The 11,950-nt window shown below is 35.9% G+C and overlaps 2 protein-coding genes across 3 annotated transcripts; one reads left to right on the top strand and one right to left on the bottom strand.

Moving 5' to 3' along the window:
* On the top strand, window positions 2,170-5,652 carry LOC109235652 (ABSCISIC ACID-INSENSITIVE 5-like protein 7). Its single transcript, XM_019401839.1, has 5 exons — window positions 2,170-2,286; window positions 3,113-4,198; window positions 4,786-4,857; window positions 4,950-4,979; window positions 5,362-5,652. Exons 2-5 carry the CDS (start codon window positions 3,143-3,145, stop codon window positions 5,434-5,436), a joined length of 1,233 nt encoding a protein of 410 aa, XP_019257384.1. The 5' UTR covers window positions 2,170-2,286; window positions 3,113-3,142; the 3' UTR covers window positions 5,437-5,652.
* On the bottom strand, window positions 5,928-10,288 carry LOC109235651 (protein DJ-1 homolog C). 2 transcript variants are annotated; one of them, XM_019401837.1, is made up of 8 exons: window positions 9,818-10,288; window positions 9,538-9,738; window positions 8,887-9,036; window positions 8,619-8,798; window positions 8,042-8,119; window positions 7,206-7,406; window positions 6,889-7,026; window positions 5,928-6,816 (listed from the first exon to the last, which is right to left on the bottom strand). In XM_019401837.1, the coding sequence occupies exons 1-8, from the start codon at window positions 10,031-10,033 to the stop codon at window positions 6,607-6,609; spliced, it is 1,374 nt and encodes a 457-aa protein (XP_019257382.1). In that variant the 5' UTR covers window positions 10,034-10,288; the 3' UTR covers window positions 5,928-6,606. The 2 variants fall into 2 exon arrangements, with proteins under 2 accessions (XP_019257382.1, XP_019257383.1); XM_019401838.1 differs by lacking the exon at window positions 9,818-10,288 and having other exon boundaries at window positions 8,887-9,073; window positions 9,538-9,624.

Raw genomic sequence — 11,950 nt, 5'->3', positions numbered from 1 at the left:
ATATTACATATCTTCACCGAGTTAGGAAAATTAAATAACCCTAGATAATAATTAATAAGGCTTATTTGCCGGGGAGAAAAGAATTATACCTATATCAACATCGCACTCTCTAACAAGTTCACTAACTTTATTATATAAGCTAGAACGACGTTTAGAAAATGAGGCATAATGATCGCCTTTTTATCCTTTAAAAATAGATTTATATACTAGACAAAATAGTCATTTAATTATTATCTTTTTATATTAAGGACCTAGAAATTCATTAAAATTTGATTATTAAATCTTTCCTTATTTAAATTATATGTACCTAAAATTTAAGTTTTTCTAATGAGACCATGCCCTGGATAATGGTGCATCACCTACTCGGCCTCATCTTGCAAGGGCAAGGGGGATCCCCTGGCTAGGAGGGTATTCAGCAAGTGCTTCCAAATCTCCTCAACATAGGGCAACGATTGATAGTTGAAACCTCTTTTTCAAGTCCCGGGGGACTAGTTGCTTGGTTCCGACCATTTCCGCTAAAGAAAAAGCCATTCCTGACTAAAGAAAAGTCAAAACAAAAGGTAGGCGGTCAGACCTATGGCATGTAGCATAGAAAAACCTTCGCCCTTAGCGAAGGGCTTTGAACCAATTACAATTTTATATTTACTAAATCATTCAAAAAGTCAACTATTTGAGACGTTAGTACAAAAATTGAATACATCTTTTTTGCAATTGTTCTATATAGCAGTTTTCTTAACATTTATGAATAAATTTTTTGAAGAACAATTTTACTTACACTTAATATTTTCAATAAATTACCTTAATTCTCTGATTATGTGGTAAATTCATGTGAGACTAATACTAAAAACTACTAAATATATACGCAAATTCTACTCTTTTTAAATAAAAAAGAAAATTGTCTTCTCTATTCAATCTATGTTATTATAAAAGCACGAAACTTCAAAACTAAATTGGTCAACTTTTTTATCATTTAAAAATAAATATTATATCGGATAAAATTATCATGTGATTAGTATTTTCTAATATTTAGGACATTAAAACTAACTAAAATTTTGACTATTATATCCTTCCTTTATTTGAACTATATATAAACTCCTAATAGGAATTTACCCTACCAAAATAAGTTATGTAAGTCAAGTAAAATTATTTTCAAAAGAATTTATAATTATAAAAAAATGATTTTTTTGGAACAATAATAATCCAGGTGACAATAAAAGTTTTCCACTTTGAGATACCAGAAACTCGAGCTGCAAGTCAATTGTAGAAGAAAAGAACACAAACTTAAAGCAAATTGTATAGAAAGCATACTCAAGAGCTCATGATTATTTTCAAATTGCTAATGTTTGTTGCAGACTCAAGCGATTCTTTTTTAAGAAAATGTTAATAGAATTTACGTAGACTGTTCTACTATCAATAAATCCATTTAGCATGTAGTTATTGCATGTAACAAGCAAATATTAGAGTAGAGATATGTGGCTGACTGATATTACCTATCATTATTGAGCTAAGGAAAGTAAGAACATTCATATCAGCATGTATAATCTCTTTATTATGATAATAATAAGATCCTAGGTATCCCTAAAGAAAGTCCAAATAATAAAGTATACGAGGACTTTCGTAGAATAGAGATCTTCCTTTATTTAATTTGAGAAATAAGGATTAATGTTCATTATTGTTGTAGGAACTCAATTTTTTTCTTTAATTCTTATTTAATAAAAAATAAATATATAAAATATACGAGATACACGCGCAAGCGCAACGCGCGTACTCTAATAAAATTAAAAGAAATACCTGTTCACTTAATATGAAACTATTACTGTATTTGAAAAGCATCAACTCTTTTTACTACAAAAGTTTAATTATCTAAACTAGTAAAATTCGAAAAAGAAAATTTAAACTAGTAAAGTTGACGCACGTGCTCTAAATTTTCAACTTTAGTAATAGACAAATGAACAAGCGCCATCTATTTCCTTGTCGGAAAAGGATAAATCAACGGTAATACATCTTCCACGTTGTATTATCCTATTGGCTACAGTCACATCAAAAGATACAGCTCTCTCATTGGTCCACGTTCTGCACTTCTAGAGCAACACGTAATTGGAAATAAATAAAAAAATAGAGACGAAAACAATTTAAAAAATAAAATCAGAAAGAGCTGCGCTTTAAAAACACATCAAAGAGGAAAGAAGACACTTGTCGACTCCAGCAAGCCCTTAATCAGCGAAGAAGAAGGAAACGACACGCTTCAGCTCTCTTCTGCTCCCTCCCTTCTCTGCATCAAAAAGGGTATATTTGTCTTTCTACTTCATACTTTGTTTTGTCTGTATTCTAAGAACAACTCAAGAAATTATCAATCTTTTTTCTCGATCTTTCTTTTTTGATTGACCATTTGTCTACCAAATTAATAAAGTTGAAATATTTGTAGCTTGGAATGAGCTTGAACAAGATTAATACTATGTTGTTTCTTTTATTTATGAACTACTATTATATTTTGTTTAAGTATAGATGATACTGGGTGGTTGTGATTTAGGTTAAAGTTGATACTTGAATAAATTTTGATCTGAGGTTTTGGGGATTGTTAAATCTTGGATCTATGTTGTATACAAAGAATGTTCTGGATTAAGTTAAGTCAAACTGATCTAGGCTACTAGCTCTATTAGTATGTTCTATACTGAAATGAGCTATACTAATATGTTTGACCCCCAAAAAAACAAAAAAACTATACTAATATGGGTTTTTGAGTAAAACCAGATTGATCATGAATTCTTCAGTTAATCAAAGTTACACTAAAGTAAGATTGTAAAGATTGCATCTTTCTCTAGTGGGACATCTTCAATCTGGATATGAAGAACATGTCTTGTTATTTTTGGTTAATATTATCTTAAAGTATCTATGTTTAGACATTCTTTAGGTGAGGAGGTGGTACTGGAATTAATACTTGCTCTTTTGGGCTGAAATGAAGCAATACGAACAGTGATGATTCATATAACTGATTCCAGCTTGTTTGGGATTGAGGCGTAATTGTTGTTGTTGTTGTTATAGCTGTCTTTTGGGCTGTGAAAGAGGCCTTTGAAATTACCATTTAATTCTTACTACTGAACTTCTTTATCAGATATCCAAATACCTTTTGGATTCTCTTACCATGGGATCTTACTTGAACTTCAAGAATTTTGCTGACTCGCCGCAGCCAGAGAATAACGGTGGGAAGTCAATGTGTAATGGTAATTTCCCTTTGGCTAGGCAATCTTCCATATATTCCCTGACCTTTGATGAGCTTCAAACTACGTTTAGTGGACTTGGAAAAGATTTTGGATCAATGAATATGGAGGACCTCTTGAAAAGTATTTGGACAGCTGAAGAAACTCAAGCTACGGCATCTACTACTGGTGGAGTAGATGAGAGTGTAGCTGCAGGAAATTTGCAGAGACAAGGTTCTTTGACATTACCTCGAACACTTAGTCAGAAAACAGTTGATGAAGTATGGAGAGATTTTCAAAAAGAAACAGTTAGTGCTAAAGATGGAAGTAGCACTGGGAATTCAAACTTTGGGCAGAGGCAATCTACCTTGGGAGAAATGACATTGGAGGAGTTTTTGGTTAGAGCAGGGGTGGTTAGAGAGGATATGCAGTGTACAAATTCAAATGGTATTACATTTGACAATGGTTCAAGTCAACACAGTAACAACAATGGTTTGAACATAGCATTTCAGCAACCAACTCAAAACAATGGACTGTTGATCAATCAAATTGCAGCTAATAACATGTTGAATGTGGTTGGTGCCACACCTTCACAGCAACAACCTCAGCACCAACAGCCTCTTTTTCCCAAGCAAACAACGGTGGCATTTGCATCGCCTATGCAATTATCAAACAATGGACACCTGGCTAGCCCTCGGACAAGGGCTCCTGTAGTTGGAATGTCCGGTCCTTCCGTAAATACAAATATGGCTCAAGGCGGAGTTAGGGGGATGACCGGATTTCATAATGGAGTTTCACCAGCAAAAGGAGGATCCCCTGGAAATGACTTTGCTGCAAGGAGCAATACAGATACATCATCTCTTTCACCTTCCCCTTATGCATTTAATGAAGGTGGAAGAGGTAGGAGATCAGGCAGTTCTGTGGAAAAAGTTGTGGAGAGAAGGCGTAGGAGGATGATTAAGAACAGAGAGTCCGCAGCTAGATCAAGGGCCCGGAAGCAGGTGAACTCATATGTTCAGCTTTATCTGATCAGTTACAATTTTTTTTTCTTGTGCTTCTGATTGTTGAGCTCATTATGCTCAGCAACATTATACTGTAAATAACAGAACTGAAACTTTTGGCAGCATTAACATTTTAAGAACTCCCGATGAGAATCTTCTCTAATTTCTTTATACCTAACAATGTCTGATATTTTTCAAACATTGCTATATCTCCTTACAACAGCTTCCTTATGTTTTATCTACTTACAGAAAAAAAAGCTTTCTTATGTTTTATCAAGCTGATAATCTTTATAACCAACCCTAGAAAAAGATAGGCACAGGTACTCGTGGATTAATAAATTACCCGATCAAGCAAATAATACATTAAGTGTGGCTGGCTTTTAGGAAGAGCATGTGCACTCAGTTGCAGCTTTAGATTTTTGGATCTTTATTACAGGTGTGAGGAATTTGAGAGTGAAACAGGGAGTAGTTTGCTATAACACGTTTATAAACTTTGGTATCCTGTGATTAACAACTAGAATTTGTTACTGTAAATGTTTATATTGTGAATGGATTTCTTAATCGCAATTTTATTTGGGATTTGACAGGCCTATACTTTAGAGTTGGAAGCTGAAGTGGCAAAGCTAAAAGAAATTAATGAAGAGTTGCGGAAGAAACAGGTATGTTTCAAATGGTCAGGAATCACAGAGTTACTGCAATGTCACTGATAAGTGTTCTAATTGTAACTTTCACTTTTGAATTTTTCGTGCAGGCTGAAATTATGGAGAAGCAGAAAAATCAGGTGCGAAATTCTTGTAGTAATAGCAGAACTTTCTGTTCGTCAATGACTATTCTAATACTAGTTGGTAAAAGGGTGAGTCAAAACAATATAAATTAGCCACATTGTAAGCAAATGAATAAGATTAGTAGTAGTACATGACTTACTAATCAACAAAATGAGCAAAGCTTCGGTGAGACAAGCTACATTTAAGTCATCAACTGCCTGAGTGGATGGAGTAATTACGCATTCTTGTGAAAACTGTATTACCTGTGAATATTTATAAATCTGCAAGTTTATTCGGCTTCTACTCAGTGAGATTAGAACATGTTATTAGTCAAACCAAGTTGTATACTGTCTGATCCCTAGATTTGGCTGTTAACCATTCGTTTCTGTGCAATTGCAGCTACTGGAAAAGAGGAATATGCCATGCGGTTACAAATTAGGATGCTTGAGAAGGACACTGACAGGACCTTGGTAGAAGAATGAGAAGTTTAAAGCAAAAATTCTTGAGTTCAAGCTTAGGAACTAGTTAAATAGGTGGATGTAGTTTTGAGTTATGATCTGATTCAGATCTATCTTCTTCACATGTTTGGTAACTTTATGTATGGGGAGTGAGATCGTGCCCATGTATGTACATTATGTAAACAATCTGCTTGTATGAAGTTTCCTCTTTGTGTACTTTTTATTTCTTTCACACATTAGTTATACAGGCAAGTAGGATGCATCAGTTCAATAGCTAGGTGATAGATTTATCACAAAAAACAGGTAAGAGGTAAACATATTTAGACATAGGTTTTTCTGTAAAGATAACAAGCAATTTATGAACCGATTGTTTCTGCTTTCTTACTCTTTCAAGTCTTGCCACAACTGGTAAAGGGATACGACCGAGGCGCAAAGTACTTGTGATGCCCTCAGGTAAATGTGTGACAAAACCAAAAAAATTGTCTATATATTCTATCAACTCTTGTCTCATTTCCAAAGTGCTCATTAGTAAAGATGAACAGTATTCTTGCAGTCTCCTGGATTATGAGATTACACAGAATATAATTCCAAATCTACAAAAGAATCTATTGTCCAGTATAAACCAAGATCAGGTACAACATATAAGCAGCACTCTTTCTTTCTCTATTTATGCTCTAAATGCCAATAAACATGATTCTGGAGGCCAATCCTACGCGAAGAAAAGAAACTTGAGAGATGAGACTAAGATAAGGTGAGGGGCAATTTGCCAATCACTGTTGTCATTGCTTTTATCTTCCCTCTTTCCAATGCATGCCAGGCAGAGTGATAGTAGATGCCCTAATGCAAGGTAAGATCTGGTAGAACTCTGTATTGTAAGGTTAGGACTATATCTTCTTAAGAAAAGGGAAAAGGATAAAAGTGCATGTATAAACCATCTTGCTCTGAGATATCCACCCAGTTTGTCATGATTGCAGATAAACGCTGACTTGGCTACTGCATTGAAATAAATCGAATACCTTTGACAGACTTAGGAAAACTTCACCCTTAAGCTTGTTATGTCTGCTACCAAGTCATCAGGGACCAAAACTTGTGTTTTCTTGTACTGGACAGTGAAGTATGTAGTCCATCATTTTAAGCTGCCCCTTTAACATACTTGGGCACTCTAAAGTTTGCAGGACTGATATTTCTAGCTCCTAGGGTACTGATAGACAAGGCCTTCCGCTACACTCCTTGCCCTTGCATGCCCGAAAAGCTTGCTCACAATAGTCAATGCAAACTGTGTTGCTGTAGCAAGCCCCTGGCTTGTGATGAGTTTACCATCAATAACTACTTGAGCATCATTCACCCCATCTTTGAGCTTGTTTATGATGGCAGGATGTGCAGTGGCTTTCTTGTCCTGCTTAAGGAAGAAAGTTTAAATTATACTTATTCTCCCAAAATTTAGACATTTGAATGGCTAACAGCATACCTTTATTAACCCCTGTCTCTGCAAGACTACAGGTGAAGAGCAGATTGCACCAAATATTCTTCCGGCTGATTCTTGTTCCTTAAGCAACTTCTTCAGAACTTTTGACTTGTGCAGCCGTTCAGCCCCAGCAGTTCCTCCCTAAAGAATTAGAACCAACTAATTAAAAGCAAGTGATAGGACCTAAAAAAATCATTCTCATTTACGAGCTGCTAATAGGTACATTTTCATCAGTATAGGGGCTTTTCTTTGTGCGCCTATAACTTTGGGAAAACTGGCGGAAATGCTGGTTAAAATTAAATGAGAAGATTTAGCCTCACCGGGAGGATAATCAAGTCATATATGGAGTCAGCAGTAGCATCAATCAACTTGTCTGCAACAATTTTTGTTCCACTTGATGCCAAGACCTGTGCTGATTTTTCCACTGAAGCCACCACAACATTCACCTTTGCTCGTCTTAGAATGTCTATCAATGTAACAACTTCAATTTCTTCAGACCCGTTAGCTACTGGAATGAGAACCTACAACATTGTGAAGACAGAGAATTCCACATGTTTCAGGAAAGAAATTCTTATTAAACAGAAAAGTGAAAAACCTGCCAGATGTAAAAAATCAAGAAAAGGCAAAGCCTTTATTGTTTCTTTACGCGACAGTATTATTAATCCTAGGACACAAGTGAAAATTTCTCAACGAGTCAGACAGGCATCGGCCTGTAATTGTTCCTAGATAATGGAGTTACTTTTATATATATCTCAAGCACAAATTCCATGTGAAAAGAGTATATTTCCTACGGTTGAGAACATTTTCAACAAACCCTTTTGCAAAGTCAAAAAAAAATGTGAGCAAGAGAAGTAAGCTGTGAAGAATAGTGTAACTCAAATGGCATTTTGAATCTTAAACCTTGATAGTGAGAATGTGAGATAGCTCAGTTAACTATTCAAGCATAAAGCTCCACTCAAGTTCAAGGCAGATATGATGAATGGATAAGCACCGAATAAGGAAAATGCTCATTCACAGATAAGACCATTAAACAGTGCCCTTGACATTATTCCACAAGATAAAGAATTCATAGGAAGGTGATTGCATTGTTATTGAATTTAACTTAGTAATTGCAGTTTAAATTCCAGCTATACAAAGCAAAAACAAGGAAGCTTACTTGCGGGGTGTGATCTAGAGACCATCCAACTTCATTAAATTCTTGTCTCTTTGGGTCATCGTCTGCGGGATTCATTAACTGCACAAATGTACGGAAGTTCTATGAGCACAATCTAAGGATAACAAGCAAACTAATCAGATAAACAATGCAAGTCAGATACAAACAATTCAAAGGAAAATAAAAAAGAAGTGTTCACAAAAGGTGTTTCATAATTGCAAGATGTCACAAGGAACAACTTTCTCTTAACACCCTTTTCATATTTGATCCTGGAAACAGAAATAAACTCCATTTTCCACCTCTCAAGTCAATGCTGGAAGCAATGGGGAAGCCATACATAATAGTTAAACATGTCCTCAGAACCTAACTAGCAATATTCATCATCGAATATATGTTTTCAGTATTTCAACCCAATACGAACTGGATAGAGTGAGGGATATCACTAAATAACAACCCATGAATGATCCACTTTTACCAATCAGATCAGCGTTGAGTTTAAAAGGCAAATTTGTGTGGAGAGGAAGTGTAGAACTAGAAGTTAAGTAGAGACTTTAAGATGTCAGTAATGTCATCCACTCACCAATAGTTCTCCAATATCTTTGGCAACAGACTCACCAAACAGCTGATCCACTAAACATACGGCAAACTCAAATGAAGTACCAGGACCACGGCTTGTTGTTAGCTCCCCAGAGACTTGAGTGCTAGTTTTCACCGCCCGGAAGGATGAAATTTTGTCCATAAATGCAGGATGACAAGTGGACTTGAAGGAAACTGCATATCAATTAGACGAACTAGGAACATAGATACTGTTCAGAAAGCGAACTCAATAAACATAATCAATAGTGCACCTGTTTCCTCTTGAGAAGACCCCAAGGCAAAAGAGTGACTGCTGGAGCAGCGCATATGGCACCATAAAGTCGCTTCTCCTCAGCTTGCCTGCTTGTGATCTTCTTGAGAACTTCACAGTCTCTTAAACGAGCAGAACCTGGCATTCCTCCCTAGATTAAGTCTATACATCAGTTACCAAAGTTACACCTATGACATTGATACACATATTAGATAAAACCATTATGAAGGGAGCAGAAAGAATACCTATAAGCCTACTATCAAATCCAGAAGTTAAATTAGAGCGAAAATACTATGAGACTATGTTCAAGCAAGAAAAATCTGTACAAGGACATAAGTGTTGCAACCAAAAATGTGTGAAACCTATTAATCATTGAAGCAAAAGAACACCTTGTATCCCTGTAACTTCTTTCACACTTGAACCAATTCCAATCTCATAAGACAACTGTAACAATACAAGACTTAACTAACTCAAGTTTCAATTTAACAGTATGATGTTTACTCCAGCAAAAAATGTTTGAGAGACATTTGTACTTCAAAGCATCTGTCTTTCCCATAAATCTTCACAACTTGTAACAAACAAATAACTTTTACGGATATTTCATTAAAAATAATCAATGAAAGCCACAGTACTAAGGAAAGGTCATACTAACCGGCAATGCAACAAGATCATATATTTGAGTGGAACAAGCAGAGATGAAAGTATCGGCAACTAGCCTAGTTCCTCCTGATGCTTCAACTTCCAACTGCTGCTCTACTGACGCAATTGTTACCTCTGCACCAGCCCGGCGCAGAACATCAGCCAATATTACAGCTTCCATTTCTTCAGTGCCAAATCCAATTGGCACAAGAACCTATATGCACCAAATGAAAAAGAATGAGATACGAAGTAATTGAATAAACAAATATTGAGAGCAGAAAAGAATTAGACACCTTTTTGGGAGGGGTGGAAGTGGAAGTAGATGTGGGCGTAGTTATGGGGTCCACGGTAAGTGTTGGAGACAGTGTTTTAGCTGATTTTAAAGATGGTGACTTTCGCTGTCGAGAGGCTGCAAATTTGGCAGATGAAAATCCTTGGGAAATAGGAGTGAAGATGAGAACTGGAGACTTGGGAGTGGAAACTGAGAATAGGGGCGATATGGACTTCATTACTACTGGGAAAATTGTGTGTTGGTTGCCGGCGATTGTGTTCCAGCCGCCGGCGGGAATGTGAACAACGACGGAAATACGAGAATTTGGGTGAGGTTACAAGGGGGAAATGTGAAGAAAACGGATAATGTCACGAATTGCTATTAATTAAAATCTATCGTTTGGATATTTTCAGGTCCCTTTTCTCTTTCCTTGGAACTTTTGGAGATAGAGTAAAATGCTTATAAATTTCTTTTTCTTTTTTTAAGGAACTTTTCCACTCTCACTTCCCCCCTCAAACTTCTCCAAATATCCTTCTTTTACTTTACCTTTAAATATAGTTTTAAGAACTTCCGACGAATATTTTCCAAATGCCTATTGTCACGACCCAAAAATCATTAAAGATTGTGATGGCCCCGCAAACCCACAATAAATAATTAAATTGGTTCTCGTTTTAATATTTTTGAAATCATAATTTTCTTAAGTCAAATAATAAACGGAAAAGGGTCTGATATATCCTTGTACTATGTTAAATTGCTTAAAATTATCCCCCATTATACTATTGGGCCATAAAAGTCCCTACCGTCCAACTATCCTAACAAATCTGCCCTTAGTTTGACGGAGGTGCCACATGGCATCCATCCTTGCCTCTTTTTAAATCTGGGCACATAAGAGACGACCCGCTCCATGAAACCCACCAAATTTATAAACCAAATAATACCCATTTCGTCCATTTCATTTTCCCGTTTCATTTTCTTCTCTCACTAACTATCTAGAACATGAAAATACTCTCCAGCTTTGTCCATTTCATTTTCGGATTAAGTTTGAACTCTTTCCCCACATCAACAAATGCGCAAGCCACATGTATTGCTCTCTGCTAGTTTTTTTTTTTTAATGAATTTGTTAGCTTGGTACTTATTTCTTTTGTTAAAACAAAACAGAAGGCGGTAGAGCAGCATATTCACTTGTGTGGCAGATGCCTCTTCCTGATTTTTCAAATGAAACATCAAAAGCAATAAAATCACTAGAAGAGAATATATCTCTCTCTATCTATCTATATACTCTCTCTCTCTCTCTCGATGCTATTCGACCTTCAATGACTTCTCCTCTCGACCTTATGATGATTCTACAATCTGAAGGTTCAAAAATTATTTTTTAATATTTTTAGGCCGTTCCTATTTCATTTCTCTGTTTTTTGTTCCGTTTTTAGACCTTAAATTTGTTTTTCTATTTTGGTTTTCATTTTATTGGGATTCTTCACTAAATCAGTTGTTCTTCCGCTTCTCCGACATTTGGATTTTTATTTTTTTAAGTTTTAGAAATTTATTTTGGAGAACAAGAGTAACATCTATTAATCAAATAGTAATCTCTATTCAGGAGATATGTATATATGTTTTTGAATTTTTTGCTAAACCAATATGCAATATAAAAATATCTCTCTGGTTTATAAATGGGTTATGGGTTGGTGGGTTTCATGGAGCGAGTCGTCTCTTATGTGCCCAGATTTAAAAAGAGGCAAGGATGGATGCCACGTGGCACCTCCGTCAAACTAAGGGCAGATTTGTTTGGATAGTTGGACGGTAGGGACTTTTATGGCCCAATAGTATAACGGGGGATAATTTTAAACAATTTACCATAGTACAGGGATATATCAGACCCTATTCCGAATAATAAATGATGACCTTCACAGAGTGAATAATAGTATCTTTAACAATTTTTCAATTCTGAATAATCACATAATCAACCCAGAACCCGGTGTCACAAGAGCATGAGCATCTACTAGGAAATAAAAATAACATTCAATGACTGTCCGGAATACAATTTGGACAGAAAGGAAAATACGAGTACTCTGAAGGAGACTCTGTTGGCTGCGGATCGTCTCATAAGATGCAACACACCTAAGTCCCCGTATCAGTCACGCCGTTGTGCCCACAAGGC

The sequence above is a fragment of the Nicotiana attenuata genome, chromosome 12 (assembly GCF_001879085.1).
Source record: "Nicotiana attenuata strain UT chromosome 12, NIATTr2, whole genome shotgun sequence".
NCBI lineage: Eukaryota > Viridiplantae > Streptophyta > Magnoliopsida > Solanales > Solanaceae > Nicotiana > Nicotiana attenuata.
This window is presented reverse-complemented; position numbering and strand designations above follow the sequence as displayed.

What these genes read in the sequence shown, in the direction of transcription:
- LOC109235651 (XM_019401837.1), bottom strand. Translation starts at nt 10,033, where the DNA reads ATGAAGTCCATATCGCCCCTATTCTCAGTTTCCACTCCCAAGTCTCCA. An exon ending in CTTCCACCCCTCCCAAAAAG is followed by an intron (nt 9,739 to 9,817) that starts GTGTCTAATTCT and finishes TGGTGCATATAG; the next exon opens with GTTCTTGTGCCAATTGGATT. An exon ending in ATGATCTTGTTGCATTGCCG is followed by an intron (nt 9,037 to 9,537) that starts GTTAGTATGACC and finishes GACTTAATCTAG; the next exon opens with GGAGGAATGCCAGGTTCTGC.
- LOC109235652 (XM_019401839.1), top strand. Translation starts at nt 3,143, where the DNA reads ATGGGATCTTACTTGAACTTCAAGAATTTTGCTGACTCGCCGCAGCCA. An exon ending in AAGAGTTGCGGAAGAAACAG is followed by an intron (nt 4,858 to 4,949) that starts GTATGTTTCAAA and finishes TTTTTCGTGCAG; the next exon opens with GCTGAAATTATGGAGAAGCA. An exon ending in TGGAGAAGCAGAAAAATCAG is followed by an intron (nt 4,980 to 5,361) that starts GTGCGAAATTCT and finishes GTGCAATTGCAG; the next exon opens with CTACTGGAAAAGAGGAATAT.